This window comes from Octopus bimaculoides, chromosome 7 (genome assembly GCF_046866305.1).
Source record: "Octopus bimaculoides isolate indiv1 chromosome 7, ASM4686630v1, whole genome shotgun sequence".
Taxonomy (NCBI): Eukaryota; Metazoa; Mollusca; class Cephalopoda; order Octopoda; family Octopodidae; genus Octopus; species Octopus bimaculoides.
This window is the reverse complement of record NC_142934.1, coordinates 11,925,062-11,943,095: the sequence shown is the minus strand read 5'-3', so window position 1 is coordinate 11,943,095 and position 18,034 is coordinate 11,925,062. Positions and strand designations below refer to the sequence as shown.

General features: G+C 36.3%; 1 protein-coding gene across 1 annotated transcript in view; it reads left to right on the top strand.

The window, feature by feature from the left end:
* The window catches only part of LOC149134580 (uncharacterized), an 81,483-nt gene extending 65,669 nt beyond the window's left edge, over window positions 1-15,814 (top strand). The window contains exon 3 of the mRNA XM_089354760.1: window positions 13,972-15,814. Coding sequence (XP_089210886.1) covers window positions 13,972-14,143 — 172 coding nt within the window. The 3' untranslated portion in view covers window positions 14,144-15,814. The remainder of the gene's footprint in view (window positions 1-13,971) is intronic.
* Window positions 15,815-18,034: the final 2,220 nt, after the last annotated feature.

Genomic DNA, 18,034 nt, shown 5'->3' with positions numbered 1-18,034 from the left:
ATTTACATGCTGTTATTTAAGGCTTTATCTGTGCTTCGAGGTCCTATGCTGCAAAAAAAAAAGAATTATTTCACGTTCTCGAGAGAGTTCATAAAATTGTTGTGACGTCAATTATATCTATATCTACCTATTTTTCTCTCCCCATCCCTCTCTTTACATATACATATATGTGTGTGTGTGTGTGTGTGTGTGTGTGTGTTTTCGGATATATAATACATTGACGATATATATATATATATATATATATATATATATATATATATATATATATATATATATATATATATATATATATATATATATATATATATATAGTCGCAGGAGTGGCTGTGTGGTAAGTAGATTGCTTACCAGCCACATCGTTCCGGGTTCATTCCCACTGCGTGGCATCTTGGGCAAGTGTCTTCTACTATAGCCTTGGGCCGACTAAAGCTTTGTGAGTGGATTTGGTAGATGGAAACTGAAAGAAGCCTGTCGTATATATGTATATATATATATATGTATGTGTGTATATATGTTTGTGTGTCTGTGTTTGTCCTCCCAGCATTGCTTGACAACTGATGCTGGTGTGTTTACGTCCCCGTAACTTAACGGTTCGGCTAAAAGACCGATAGAATAAGTACTAGGCTTACAAAGAATAAGTCCTTGGATCGATTTGCTCGACTAAAGGCGGTGCCCCATCATGGTCACAGTCAAATGACTGAAACAAGTAAAAGAGTAAAAGAGAGTAATATATATATATATATATATATATATATATATATATATATATATATCAGCGTCTTCTGGTGAGTGTAACGGATAACATAACTTCATGGATCTATAAAAATTCGTGTTATTCCATACACCTACGATATTACAGCTCTTTATTACGTAATAGACATTGTTTTGGCATAACCCATAGTTTCACCTGGAACAGCTGTCAAGATAAGACAATTACATAATTCCTTTTGTTTATTTGTATTTCATGTAAATATGCTTATCAAGCCTACTTGTATTTGTCTTCCTTTTTACGCATATATATATATTATGTTATATTTCTTTCTTTCCATGCTTGGGTTAATGTATTTGTGTATCGGAAGCATTCTTATTCTCTATCTGTTTCACCATCTCACCATCTACACTTCACTTTATCATTCTAACCAATGCAGCACTATCAACACTTCATCCTTCCTCCTCACCGTCTCCTTCCAACGTATATATTTCCTAAGATACTGTTTAGTTTATCATTATCCTTCCATATCAAAACACTTTGCACTCGATCACTGTGTATATCTACAGTATATTTTTTTCGAACGCATACTTTTTTGATTTGACAGCAGTTAACATATTCTCTTCTAAGAATCTAATAAACAATTTACTTTAAGTTAATGAGCAAATATAGAGAAGAGAATCAATTTCTGTATAAGCTTTGTGAGTTTAACTAGAAGTTCAGCCAAAACAGAATCAACTTAACTGACAATCAGAACTTTCCATATATCGTTTTTTACAAATATTGTGTATCTTCTGTGTATTTTGAGTATGAGCATTAGTGCAATTTTTTATAATTCTTTGTTTGACTTTAGTGCGAAAATATCCCATTAACATGATGACAAGCATATTAGAAAATAGCTGATAATTTCCAGAAAATAAAAGTTTTAACAGAAATATAGAAATTGAATTAACGTGGGAGATCAATCCAGAGACAGTTACAATATGGTACCATCATATTGATCGTACGAAGCTAATGTGAAACAGCATAAATGCTATAATAATCAGCAATGATTAACTGCTGTGAAAGCTTCTACGTGGTTCTGATTGGAAAGATGTAATCGGTGGAATCAGGAGAAGCATAGATCAGCTCGGACCCACATCTAAGTTTAATCGACCTATGTTGAGTCGGGTGGATGGGGATTTGTATGCTGTAAGAGCCGGAACTCCCAGTGATCCCTGGAAACAACAGTGGCGATGGGTCTAAGTGGTGCATCTGAAAATTCATGTTGAACTGGCAATACATTTTATGCCAATGAAACATTTGTGGCTGCAATTTTTTTTTTATCGTTCACTTGTTCCACTCATTGGACTACCGCCATGTTGGGGCACAACCTTAAAGGGTTTAGTCAAACGGATCGATCCCAGTGCTTATTTTTTTAAGTTTGGAATTTATTCAGTTGATCTCTTGTTGAATCGATAAGTTACGGAGACGTAAGCAAATGAACACTGGTTGTTACACAGTGGTGGGGGGGCAACACAAATACACCTTTTCCTGTCTCGCAGAGTTCTTTCTACGATAGATAGAATGCCAGAAATTTGGGTGGGGGATGGGGCTAGTTGATTACATGAACCCCAATACTCAATTGGTACAAAGTCGACCTCCGTGGAATTTGAACTTATAATATAAGGAGCCGGAAGAAATGCCGCAAAGCATTTTGTCTGATTTGCTGACGACCCTACCAGCTCGCCACCTTTTTCCTCTCCCTAATAATCCTTTCTACTATAGGCACAAGGCCTGAAATTGTAAGGATGGGGGCTAGTCGATTACATCGACCCCAATGTTTCACTGGTACTTAATTTATCGACCCCGAAAGTGTATGAAAGGCAAAGTCGACCCCGGTAGAATTTGAACTCAGAACGTAGCGTTTCCTCTAATAATAATTAATTATATACTTCACAGTGAATTACATGTTCATTAGGAAAATGAAAACCACAGATGGAAAACTTAGATCACCGTTTTAAAAATATTTCAATTTTGAATAGGAAAATGAATTAATTATATTTTCCACAGATTGCGAAATTAATTGCTGTTCTTTAGAATGTTGTAACAAATATTTTTTTAATTCATGTGGTGAAAGTGTGCAGAAGGAATCGCTAACTCGAAAATGCTTAGAAGCTACTCTTGCAGAATAACCGAAACATCATGCTGCCAAACGACAAATTTTTCAGAATACCACCTGCTACATCAATTCTTCTATTTGTTTCTGTTATCTGACTGTGGCTACCGCCTTAAATTAAATTTATTCTTTTGTTTTCTTGAATAATTTCTAATATTTAGATTAGAATGTTTCTATTATAAGCTCAAGGCCTGAAATTTTGAGGTGGAATAGGGTTAATCGATTATACCGATTCCATTGTTCAGCTGGTGTTGATTTTATCATCTCCGAGAAGATGAAAGGCAAAGTCTACCCCAGAAGAAATTTGAACTGAGAATGCAAAGAACCGGAAGAAATCTCACTAAGCATTTCGTCCGGCTCGGTAACGATTCTTTTCTTCTCTAGGCACAAGGCCCGAAATTTTGGGGTAAGGAGCCAGTCGATTAGATCGACCCCAGTACGCAACTGGTACTTAATTTATCGACCCCGAAAGAAGATGAAAGACAAAATTGAGTTCAGCGGAATTTGAACTCAGAACGTAAAGACATACGGAATCCCGCTAAGCATTTCGTCCGGCGTGCTAACGTTTCTTATGTCTTTACTGCCCATAAGGGGCCAAACACAGAGGGGAGAAACAAGGACAGACAAATGGATTAAGTCTATTATATCGACTCCAGTGCGTAACTGGTACTTATTTAATCGACTCCGAAAGGATGAAAGGCAAAGTCGACCTCGGTGGCGTTTGAACTCAGAACGTAAAGACAGACGGAATCCCGCTAACCATTTCGCCCGGCGTGCTAACGTTTCTGTCAGATCGCCGCATATGTTTGCATTAAATTACAATCAAACTTTCTGTTAACTGAAGCTATTTTTCGTATCGTTGTTATTGAAATAAGAATGCCAGTCATGTTTGTAAAATGTTCCAAATAGCACTTGATGCTTCTAACGTAACTTGCTGCTTCTTAATACGTCAATACCATATGAGGGAAGGTAGTTGTGTAATCATAACATCAAGTTAAATGCATTAACCGGAATTATTTTGAAATTTGATTATTTCACTATAAAATCATTCACTTCCTCATGAGGTTATAATAGCTACGAACGTGAGCGACCCGATCAATTTCTTAAAGACTACCACCTGATTAACCTTTAAGCAGGAGTGGCTGTGTGGTAAGTAGCGTGCTTACCAACCACATGGTTCTGGGTTCAGTCCCACTGCGTGGCACCTTGGGCAAGTGTCTTCTACTATAGCCTCGGGCCGACCAAAGCCTTGTGAGTGGATTTGGTAGACGGAAACTGAAAGAAGCCCGTCGTATATATATATATATATATATATGTGTGTGTGTGTGTCTGTGTCTGTCCCCTCACCATCGCTTGACAACCGATGCTGGTGTGTTTACGTCCCCGTAACTTAGCGGTTTGGCAAAAGAGAACGACAGAATAAGTACTAGGCTTCCAAAGAACAAGTCCTGGGGTCGATTTGCTCGACTAAAGGTGGTGCTCCAGCATGGCCGCAGTCAAATGACTGAAACAAGTAAAAGAGTAAAAGAGTAATGTTAACAATTTAGCCAATGTTCATGCCTTTTGGTTACTTTGGTCTTCAAAGCTAGGCATGACGACATACCAGTTTCAGTGCAATTTTTTGCGTTTTTCGCCTATATATAGCATAAAGGCAGCGAGTATGCAGAATCATTTGCACGCTGGACAGAAATGCTTAGCGGTATTTCTTCCCATTTTACATTCTACGTTCAAATTTCGCCACGGTCGACTTTGCTCTTCGTCCTTTCAGAGTCGATAAAATAAGTACCAACTGTGCACTGAGGTCGATGTAATCGACTTATCTCTTTCCTCTGAAATTATTGGCTTTGCGCCAAAAGAATATATTACGACACATTTCTTTTTCTAGCAAGACATTTAATGAAGTATAATAATCTGGCAGTAGAGTCAAATGACCTAGTTCTTCAGGAGTTTGGATCATGATCATAAAGTCGTGGTTTCACTTCTTGAGCTAGGCGACGCGCTGTGCCTCTCAGCAATACACTGCATTTCCGGTTGCACCAGTCTACTCAGCTGTAGCAAGTACCAGTTGGGTGCTGATGGAGCTCTTCCATGGGGGAAAGGCTGTGGGGAACCGAGAGGGTGTCTGTGTTTTGCTTGCAACAACATGAGTTGTCAAATAAATTCTTTTCTTCTTTTTCTCACTTGGTACAACTCCATCGTCATATGTCTGAAAAAAGGTAAAATTTATTCGAATTTCAGAAGCGATAAGCAACAATCGTAGTCGAACAAAGCTACCAGAAACCATAAAACACTATGATAAGAATATTTTTCATGTTAATTCAATTAACCTCGGAAAATATAAAATAAATTGGCGGGTGGGGAATAACGAACTAATTTATCTGACAGCCCAATACATTGCACACTAAAACAATTAACTAAGACTTAATACAAATTATCAAACCATAGCCATTCGAGAGCGCCGACTGGCTGTTGTATTTTTCGTACCTTTTACATCTAGGCATTTTGAACCAAGAAGAGAGATACTGTATAACCAAAAGCCGTATATCACATGCAATTTCTCAAAATGTTTTCGGGATTCCCACAGTTTAATTATTCTTATATAAATAAGGATGTATCGTAAACCATAGGTTTCGTTTTCAAATTCAGCAAATGCTGAATTTATACTATTTCTACATAAAACATTTACTTGGTACTACATATAAGCAGTTACCTTACTTTACTTCTTTCTATATCGACTGAAACGGAGTTTTAGATTAGGCGCACCATATCTCACGGGAAAAGAAAAGGTTATTTTTTCCCCTTCATTTTTATCTTATTTATTACTTTTGTTTTTGAGGATTACTGTGTTTCGTCAACAGGGATTACGACATTACGATACTATCCTGATTTTTTTTTTAATTCTAATTTTTTTTTTATGTTTTGCCCTACTTCCCACTTCCGTAACCCATGAAGTACAAGTCGCCTAATCCGAAACTTGGCTATATTTTTATTGACTTCATAACTTTATTGACTTCATAGCAATGATCAGTTAACGTGACTAAGTTACTCGCTAACACAATCTCTCAACTCTGGCTCATAGATTTACCGTGTTATCCGTCTTTTCTAGCATTACTGCAATGTCCTGTGCTCTTCACAATAAGCTGGTCTCGTTCCACTTCCTTATTTCTTTATTGTCCACAAGGGGCTAAACATAGAGGGGACAGACAAAGGGATTAAGTCGATTACATCGACCCCAGTGCGTACCTGGTACTTAATTTATCGACCCAAGGTGCCACGCAGTGAGACTGAACCCGGGACCATGTGGTTGGTAAGCAAGCTACTTACCACACAGCCACTCCTGCGCCTATATCGAAATAATATTTGAAATTCTTTTAACAGTTAATGAAGTTCTTGGTATATTTCGCATGATATTGAAAATTAGATTTACCTATAAATTTCACTGTATTTATTTTTAATCAGTAGATTTTCTCAGCTAAATAGTTTCGATTCAAAGCGTCTACCCTAGCCATGTCTACGTCTATGTGAGCTACTGGTTCCGTCATCTCTCTCTCTCTCTCTCTTTGTCTCTCTCTCTCTTTGTCTCTCTCTCTCTTTGTCTCTCTCTCTCTTTGTCTCTCTCTCAGTCTCTCTTTCTCTTTCTCTGTAAAATTTTACTATCTTCAAGGACATCGTGCTTATGACAACCACCGTGCAAAACTAAGCTGGAATTTTCTACGTTATGTAAACCAGTTTTTTTATTATTAATATAATTATTATTATCTATTTGGTATGCTCTGCATAAGTTAGAAACCTTGGTGAAAGATTCTATTTTGTTCTCCATTTCCTTCGTAAGATAATTAAATAACGAGGTAAGCATAGAAGCGAACAATTGAGCAGAGATCAGTGGCTTCATCAGACTGAGCCAACTACATCACCTTCGTACTTCTCGGGCATTAGTGGTGGTTATACCGAGACGACGGACCATTGACGTAGCATAAGTGTAAACAGCAAACAACAGATAAATTTAGGAAAAATTTGCAACCTTTCCTTAAGAACCTCGGATTGCACATCATCGTGAACATGGTCCTTACAAGATCCATCTAGATCTACAAACCCCTTTGAATTTTCTTGTATACAAAACCAATGAATCCCTACAGTATATCCACTTGCATTGAAATCACACTAAGAACACCGCTAGTTAGTTAGCTAAGAGCATATACTTTAGGCTCTTGCCTCTATTTGCCGATGAAAAAAATCTTTAATGACGTTTTATTGTACTTTAATGATGCATTTTCATGCTTCCTTCAAAATTTAGACCTTTTCTGAAAGTTGCTCTGAAGTAAAGACTTCTTCACTAAATTTTAGATAAGACTTCTGTTGTTAAAATCTGTTACAGTTAAGTTTCTTTTTCGTTGTCTGAACTGGACACTTGCGATTCTGTTGACTACTTAAAGTTTTGACATCATCAGAATGCAATATTCCGAACATCGTCAGCATTAGCTTCTTCAAATCCCACTTCCTACGCCATTTATACAAAGCCATTACCGACAAAGATTATTCCAGTCACAATCCTATGATTTTCCTTAACTACATTTCAATATAAATGTGTCCAAATCCCAACGAGATATGTGTATTTAACTTGTTTGTGTGCGTGTAATATATATATATATATATATATATATATATATATATACCCTTTTCACACTTTTTTACTCATTTACTTGTTTCAATCATATGACTGTGGTCATGCTGGAGCATCGCCTTTAGTCGAGCAAATCGACTCCAGGACTTATTCTTTGTAACCCTAGTACTTATTCTATCAATCTCTTTTGCTGAACCGCTAAGTTACGGAGACGTAAACACACCAACATCGGTTGTCAAGCGATGGTGGGGGAACAAACACAGACACACAAAAATATACTCAAATACATATATATATATATACATATATACGACGGGCTTCTTTCAGTTTCCATCTACCAAATCCACTCACAAGGCTTTGATCGGCCCGTGGCTATAGTAGAAGACACTTGTTCAAGGTGCCACGCTGTGGGAATGAACCCGGAACCATGTGGTTGGTAAGCAAGCTACTTACCACACAGCCACTCCTGCGCCTATATATATATATATATATATATATATATATATATATATATATATATATATATATATATATATATATATATATATATATATATATATATATATATATATATATATATATATATATATATATATATATATATATATATATATATATATATATATATATATATATATATATATATATATATATATATATATATATATATATATATATATATATATATATATATATATATATATATATATATATATATATATATATATATATATATATATAAGATTCGAGTAAAATGACTTGTTTAAACAATCGCCTGAAGCGGCGCATTTTATCATCTTGGATCCGTGAGGATGATTACACAACCCACAAATGTACTATGTGTGTAAAAATGTGTCGAAATAATTGTAGTGATTTCAAATAAAGAATGTGTGTATGCGTGTGTGATCCAGAGACACGCGTGTACCCTTAACATAATTATCAGATACAGCGTGTGACAAGACTTTGAATTCTAAGTACAATCCAACAGGCTTCCACACCGTTTCCCTCAACCAAATTTCACTCACAAAGCTTGGAAACCGAAGACTATCTAAAATATCACTTGCGTAAGATACCATAAAGTGGAAACGAACTTGGAAATCCCGTGAACGCGATACGAATTTCTTAACCATTCGGCCATTACTGCATCTAGAAAAATACAGAAAGGAGGAGGGAGGGAGACTGACTGATAGAGAGCGGGAGAGACAGATGTATGGGAGTGGTGTTAGCTAGAGAGTGTGCCGCCTTGGACTGCCCTTCAGTCTGCCGCTCCTGTCCCCTATACAGGCTTATGCAGCAGACACAAAAATGTTACCCCCATAAAAGCGCCGCCCAAGATGGACCACCCCATCGACTCCACCCTTTCTACGCGATTGAAGCGTGTATATAGATAGATATATTTGCTTGTGTGTGTGTGTGTGTGTGTGTGTGTGTGTGTGTGTGTGTGACACGCCTACTTCTCTCGGACTACTCTTTTCCTTTTCTCTGGATTTTTTTCTTCTTTCTGACGAAGAGCCATGCTCGAAACCTCACACCACTTCTTTATTCCATCTTAAACTTTCTCTGAGCGTTAATCGAATATATTCACTGTGTACATCCTTTTGACTTTTGCTGTTTTTCCTGTTTTTGCTTTTATTTTTGATTTCCCTGTATATATATATATATATAATCAGATATCTATAATATGATTTTGCTATGGTTTACGTAAGTAACACTTTAAGCAAGCGTTATCTTTCCTATGGAATGAAGTTTATGACATAATCTATTATACATACAACAGTTGTATTTTGCCTAAAAGAATTAACTGATAAATTATGGAACGAAATCAGTGATATAATCTAGCTCTCGCACAACATTTATATTAATCGTAACACAGTTCACAGATAAACTATGAAGCGAAATCGACTGTAACATTTATTCGTAAGGTAATTACTTTGTTACACTATGGAATAAAATTAATGTCATAATTTGTTATAGAAATAACATTTATATTAATCGTAACACAATCCGCTGATAAACAACGAAACGAAATCAAGAGTAACATTTATTCGTAGGACAATTATGTATTAAACTACGAAATAAAACTGAAGACATAATTTTTTTTTACGTAAACAACATTTATGTTATTTATATTATTCGAAAGACTAGTGATCTGTAAATAAATATTTTAAAAAGTGAAATATAATTTTTATTGATATATATATATTTAGAATCCGGCGATAAGTAGTTACTGTAATATCCTTCATTGAGTCTGTGGTTTCAATTCTAACGATATTCCATTTTCTTTGGTATGAAAATAACGATGTGGCAGAGTGTATTTGGACTTGCCAAAGCGTTACCAAACAAACAAAAATATTAATTTCAAATTTTGGGCACAAGGCCAGTAATTTCGGGGTGGGAGTAAATCGATTACATCGCCTCCAGTGTTCGACTGGGATTTATTTTATCCGCCCCAAAAGAAGATGAAAGACAAAATTGAGCTCAGCGGAATTTGAACTCAGAACGTAAAGACGGGCGAAATGCCGCTAAGCATTTCACCCGGCGTACGAACGATTTTGCCAGCTTGCAGCCTAAAACATAGCGATAATATTATCGATTATATTTTCGATTTCCTTCTGTTGTTAGAACTGCTTTTCAGTACTTTTAACAAGATAACCACAATGGAATGACAAAAGAGAAATGAATCAGTATTTTGTCTTGAACAATTATAACTAGTTCTTTCTAGAGTGCATCCATTTCTTTCTTGATGTAATGACAAAAACTAGTAAATAACCACTTACAACTTAGAATAACATAGAAAGGTGACAATTGTAAATTGCCAGAGACATATTTTTCAAAGATTTTCTCACCTTCAGTGCTACCTATTTGGACTTTACACCCTTTACAGAATCAAACGTACGCTCGTTCGCGTACACACACACACACACACACACACACACATTGGTTTCAATGCTGGCACAAGGCCAGCAATTTCGGTGGAGGGGGAGGTACTAAGATGATTATATCGGCCCTAGTATTCAACGGCCGCTAATTTTATCGACCCCGGAAGGATGAAAAGCAAAGTCGACTGTGGCGAAATTTGATCTCACAATGCAGAGGCGGGCGAAATGCGTCCGGGCTACAAACGATTCTGCCATCTCGCCGCCCTCGCACACACACACACACATTACGATCAGATGAAATGATAATGCAGGGACAAGGACAAAATTCTTACAAAGGAAATGAGTTTCAGTAAATGAAACACAACTTTACTAACACAGGATGTGTACCAGCCACCTTATTTGTTTTCAAATAATGGTTTCACAAGGTCGACAGCTTTTAGCGGCGGGGGGGGGGGGGGCGTACGTCGGTTGCATCGGCCCTAGTGTTAGGCTGGTGTTTTATTTTTTATCGACCTCGAAAGGATGAAAGACAAAGTCGACCTCCACAGCATTTGAATTTAGAACGCAAAGAGCCGGAAGAAATGAAGCTAAGCATTTTGTACGGCACTGTAACGATTCTGCCGGCCCACCATCTTAATTTGTTTACAAATAATACAAATACAGAAACAGGCAAAGTCAGGTCGAATACGAGGTTACTGACGTAAGAATATTGTCTATTGTTTACAATAGTCGATTTTAGCATTTTATATGCCAGAACTAATTATCACTGATTTTGATACTATCCAGTTACAATAATATGTCGTATTTTTATGCATTTTTTTTTTTTTTTGTATGATAATTCGCAGAACAAAAAATTGTGTTGACATACCTGTGCAACAAGAAACCATTTCGTATTTTACTGGTTTTAGCTAGAGCAACCACAAAACACACTTTTTGATAATACCCATTACAATGCTAAGCGAATTTAACAAGATAAAACCAGCTTATGTCGAGCAGTAGGAATGTAGTGCCACCTAATCAGTAATCCCCTTTCGATTAGCGGTCAAAAATCTATGTTTATATTGTAAGGCACAGGTTCGTACATTTATTTCCTGTTTCAGAAAGAAGTTTGCTTGCTTTTTAATAACGTTAACATAATCAACGCAAGTAATCATTTGATAGATAAAGACCGAAAAATCTTATGCAATTGTAGGTTATCAAATAATTTTAAATCACGAAGGTGACATGTTGTAAATAACCGGTTATTAAGATTGAACTATACAGATTCAAGATGGAACTTTAATAAAACTGTTGTTCAATAGCATTTGGAACAGACGTTAAAGTATTGCAGACATCCAGTTTGACCGAATGATAAAACTATGAGTTTTTTCGTCATTGTCGTGACTTACCAATGCCGCATACAGAACAAGACCTCCAGCTGCCTCTAATTCATATTTGAAGTTTTTCTGTGGCATGAAACGTTGGGAAATGCCAGCAGATAGTGTTTAAACCATTTAGCATATAGTCATAGCTGGCGGTATGGCTTGCAGCGGGCCTTGTTCGGTATGCAGTATTGATAAGTCACAACAACGACGAAACATTAATGTCTGTCGCTCCGAGAAGGGACCTATGTGAGTTATCTCGCTTGACTATGGCTTACCTTCAGGTGTTTTTTTTTTTCATACCATGTGAAGAGAGATTATACTTTCGTACACCTAGAAACTGCAGCCGACCCACAAACTAACAACACACATACCTTGTGTTCGATTTTTGTCTCTCTCTCTCTCTCTCTCTCTCTCTCTCTCTCTCTCTATATATATATATATATATATATATATATATATATATATATATATATATATATATATATATATACTACAGAATAGATAAATCTACAAATGCCACTCAACACCACATGTGCAGTTAAAACGTTAATTACCCAGGACAATCTCAAACATGTTTTATTTTTTATCTCTTTGTTTGTTTGTTTGCTTTTTCATATATAAAATCTCCCCGTCGGCAGTTCCGATTTGCATAAATAATGCATTCCCAACAGGTATTTCGTTTAATTGATGACGGATTCTTTAGCAATGGTTGTTACATTATTACGTAGTACACTAGTGATTAGATCCGTGTGTTTCTTCCCGCTGCATAAGTAAATCAAACTGCATTACATACACAGGACAGTCGTAGGCAACTTCCTTTTAATACACTCCCTTCGTGAACAGAAAAGGTGGAATCAGCTTCGTCGATCTCAACCTTCATTGCGCTTTTATCAGAAAATATGGCGTCTGGACGATAACATGCAGAGTTTACACATGTGTGTGTGTGACTGTGAGTAGAGGATAAGTGATTCATCAATTCTCTACTTATGAACTTTGTTATGGTCGAAGGAGAGTCATCGATTGTTAAAGTATAAATATCAGCTGTTTAAATTGCGCACGCATTACACACACACGCAAACATACCGACATATACACATACGCACGCAGACATACCGACGCATACACACACACGTACACACAAACACACATAAACACCGCAAATGTGTGTGTGTGGGGGGGGGGAACAGTGTGATTCATACTATCGTTACTCAGAACTGATAGGGCCATCCTATACTTTAACGTGATATGAAACTAGATTTTCCTTAAATGAACATTTTCAGATGTCTGAACTTCACAATTAATTTTAAAAATCGGTCAGTTTTAGCCAGATTCTGCTTGCTTCGCTGATAATTCCACTTGATAGCGGTAACCTTGAACTGAGTCGCCTTCATTTAAAAACGCAACAGAAAAATGAACAGAAGCTCTGAAATCTGCAACAAACCTTATAATTGAACTAACAACAACAAAAAAAGCTTAAAGCGTCCATATGTATGGAACACTTATCACCGTGTTTGTGTCTACAATATTGTCAGTAGGATCACTGGCATATACCTAGTGTGTGTGTGTGAAACTCTGAAAATCCTTACTCTTTTACTTGTTTCAGTCATTTCACTGCGGCCATGCTGGAGCACCGCCTTTAGTCGAGCAAATCGACCCTAGGACTTATTCTTTGTAAGCCTAGTACTTATTCTATCGGTCTCCTTTTGCCGAACTGCTAAGTTCCGGGGACGCAAACACACCAGCATCGGATGTCAAGCGATGCCGGGGGAAAACACAGACACACAAACATACACACACGCATATATATATATATATATATATATATATATATATATACATATATACGACGGGCTTCTTTCAGTTTCCGTCTACCAAATCCACTCACAAGGCTTTGGTCGGCCCAAGGCTATAGTAGAAGACAGTTGCCCAAGGCGTCACACAGTGGGACTGAACCCGGAACCATGTGGTTGGTAAGCAAGCTACTTACCACACAGCCACTCCTATGCAGATTGTTATTAGTTATGTCTGCATGAAAGGGCAAAGCCTTTTGCAGGCTTTCTAAGAGTAATAAGATTCATGTCCTTAAATTTCTCCTTAAATCGTTTATTTGTACGTGACGATGTTGAGTACTTAATGTGTTAGAGTGTGTCATGTGTGTGTACCTCTGCGTTTGTGCCTGCGCATGCTCTCTTCATTTGAAATTCTAATGAAAAGTTTTATTTTATTTTTATTTTTAGGGCCAGACGAGGACCTCCGGCCAATACAAGATGTCTGGGTTTTCCCTGTATATACTCGCAATTGAGCTCAAAACTCGGAAACATTGCAGTAACGAGAGCACTGATGCAGAAGATGCGACGATGTTTGGCGAATCCAAGTTGTGTTCCTAACTTCTCGGTGTCGAAAAAATGATGACAATGAACTCTTTCGATAGTGCGAAAAGCTGTCGATTGATTGGTCTTGACTTTGCCGTGTTTTTGGTGGAGCTGCGGTTATTTTGTGGGTTAAAGGAAATAAAGATCAGAAATTATAAAAAAAAAAAAAGAATTTAAGACAAAAGCCAAAGAAATGCATATAATGTGTTTGTCTTTATCTAGCTTGTTTGAACCACGAAAACAAGTTGAAATATGTTTTGTTCCTTAGAGATCGTTCCTAACAAACATGTGCATATATATATATATATATATATATATATATATATATATATATATATATATATATATATATATATATCTGTATATATATATATATATATATATATATATATATATATATATGTATGTATGTATATAATATGTATGCATGTATATATATGTATGTATGTGTATATATATATATGTAAGTATATATATAATATATATAAATGCATAAATATATATATGCATATTCACATAAATATATATATATATATGTATACATATCTTTATATATATATATATATATATATATATATATATATATATATAAATGTATGTATATCATGTATACATTATCTATACTATGTATATACAATATCTATGTATTATGAGTATATATAATACATACATATTATATCTATAATTTGTGTATTTATATATAGATAGATATATATGTATAATATATAAATATATATTTGATGCGTATATGTAAAACATAAGATATGTTTAATAAACATATGTCTAGTTTGACTGTGAAAGAAGTATAACAAGATCTTTGACAGCTGAGAGGGAAGGTCACCTGATTAGTTTCGGCATTCTTAACGCTCGTCAGAGTTTGTTTTGCCTCATCTCTCAACTGCCGAGGTTTAAAAGAATATATTTTATGAAGTGCGTAAACAAACTCTTGGTGACATAGAGAAATTTACGTAATAGCGTAAGTCTGACGGCCTGGATTTTCGTAACAACAGTGCCAACACAAGTCTGTGTGTGTGTAATGTGCGTGCGTGTATGTGTGTGTATTTGTTTGTATTTCTATGGATGTGTTTCAGTCTTATGTAAATGTTATTAAAATTGTTTTAGACAAGTGAATGAGATTTTGTGATATCATCGTCTCGTTTGATACTTAAGCGGTGTAAAATGGAATTCATCGCCAACGCAGCACACACGTATTAAGTATTTAAAATTAGTTAACCCCAATAAACATTTCATTTGTTTCAACATGTTTGCTTTAACAGTCGCAAGTGAATTTTATTTTATTAATCTTAATTTCAGCTTAAGCTGGATATATATATTTAATAAAATAAAATCAGGATGAGCTACGAGCCGAGAAATAAGCAAACTCCCGCTGGAACGTGCCATACTGACTTGGTTTCAATTCCCGATGTTTAGTTGTTACACTTTGTCGCTGAATTCTTTGAATAATCGTGGGCGTCACAACATTACATTCCAATCACTCTTGTAAATTTGTAGCTTTGTACCTAGTCAAATGAATTCAATATTTTTTTCTGCTTTCATAGTATTAAGAAAAAAATGACATTTAAAAAAAAAATTATACCATTGCGTAGCCTATAATGTTGTAAAAATCGCAAAATGCATAATAAAAGAGCTATTTAAAAAAATATCAGGTTGTGCAGTTGAACGCCTGATAAAATGAAATCCAACGCTTTCTCTGTGTTCTATTTTTCTTTTCTTTCATTTCTGTTTGTTTTATGTTATTTCTTTTTAATTTCCACTCCCTGTCCTTACCTCGAATTCGAATAACCAGTTGAGCATTCTTTCTTCGGAATGTTAAAGCTCCCGTCATCACGGCAAACCAATCTGTATTTCATTGGGACTGCATGCATAAATTGATGTTACGGGTTATTGATACAGTCTTCGGATCCAACTATTGGTGTGTGAGTGTGTGTAGGTGCGTTGCTTATTGGTTGCAGTCACGATCGTAAGATTGTGGTTTCAATTCCTGGATGCGTTGTTTTCTTCAGCAAAACGCTTAATTTCACATTTCTCCAGTCACTCAACTGGTAAAAATGTACAATTCTGTGACAGACCGACGGCCCATCCAGGGATGGAGAAATTTATACATCACAGAATCCCTATGGCTCATGAAGGACCTTTTATCCTTTGCATATATATATATCCAAATGATGGAGAAGTTAAATGTACGTCTGATGGAAAGCACAGAGAGTAAGCATGCATCAACTCATTCCACGAACCAACTTTCTTTCCAGAATCATTACAATTTTGGCTTTTATTTGACTCTATAATGAGCCAGTGTGTGTTTGCGTGTGTGTGTGTGTGTGTGTGTGTCTTTGCGTGAGTGGGTATGATAGATATGTGTGTTTGCACAATACACATACACACATATCTGTCAATCTATATATATATATATAAATATATATATATATATATAGGGGAGAATTCACGAAAAACCAACAGACGAAGACAGGTGGTGTAAACAACAAATGGATGTATTAGTATAACGCTCGGGAATAGAGAAAGTCTTTAACATTTCGAGCCTACGCTCTTCCACAGAAAGGAACACAGAAAGAAACAAGGAGAGAAACAAAGAGAGAAAAAAATATGTGTAGTGGTCGTGTGTGTATGTGTGTAAATATATGCATATGTGTGTATATATATATATATATATATATATATATATATATATATACATATATGTGTAAATATATATACCTGTATATGTAAATATATATGTAATTAAATATACATGTATATATGTGTATATAGGTATATATTTTTGTGCGTGTATAGGGAGGTATGTGTGTGTATGTGTGTGTATGTGTGTGTGCGCGGGCGCGTGTGTGTGTGTGTGTGTGTGTGTGTGTTTGCAGACGTAATGTTATTATTTTTTTTCGTTTCTAAGGAACTGAATGGAAAACAACCAGGTATATTTATATATTTCATTCGAATGCCACATCTTTTTTCCTTAGTTTTTCTTTTGCTGCTTTCGTAATTAGTTCAATTTCTTGCATTTCTATTTTCTTTTAAACACTGAGTAATACATTTCTAAAACTAATTATGTACCACACTCTGCCCGTGCGTGGGCGCGTGTGTGTGTGCGTGCGTGTGTGTGTGTGTGCGTGCGTGCGTGTGTGTGTGTGCGTGCGTGTGTGTGTAGAAGTTCGAGGCTTAAAAACTGCTTCATAAAGAGAGGCCTTCGTCTTCATCTTCTTTATCGTCTTCATCTTCTTTATCGTCTTCATCATCATCATCATCATCATTATTATCATCCTCATCATCCTCACCGTCATCATCATTATCATCATCATCATCATCATCATCATCATCATCCTCACCACCATCATCATCATCAACACATGGACATTACTGTCCACGCGTCCTCGGACTTAAAGGACTGGTTACCCAGTTCCATAAGTTACTGAGAACTCAATACCCGTCCTGAATGGAGTTACTTGTTTACAGCCGAGTGGACTGGAACAGCGTGAAACGAAGTGTTTTGCTCAAGAACACAACATACCTCCCGATCCGGAAATCGAAACAACAACCGTACGTTCATGAGAGCAACGCCCTAAACCACATGGCTACGAGCCTTATACAATTTTTGCGGTCCTTCTTCGGGACCAGAAAAATCATTCAGATCCTGTAGCTATTATTAATACTGTACAAAATTCGAGTAAAACACGTAATGGCGCATTGTTCCTGCGTCAGGTACGGCGCTGCTACTATACTTGCACATGTACTTGTGACAGCATTCACCAAGGCATTCACCAGGCATCCGACCCACGAGTTCTTCACGTCCTTCACGAATGCTGACCAGATCCGACGGTCGGCAAGCTTGCAAGTTTGATAAATTCCCCACTGGGAGAGCAAGCGCATCGGATAACGCAGACGCCGTAGCCGCAGTCGT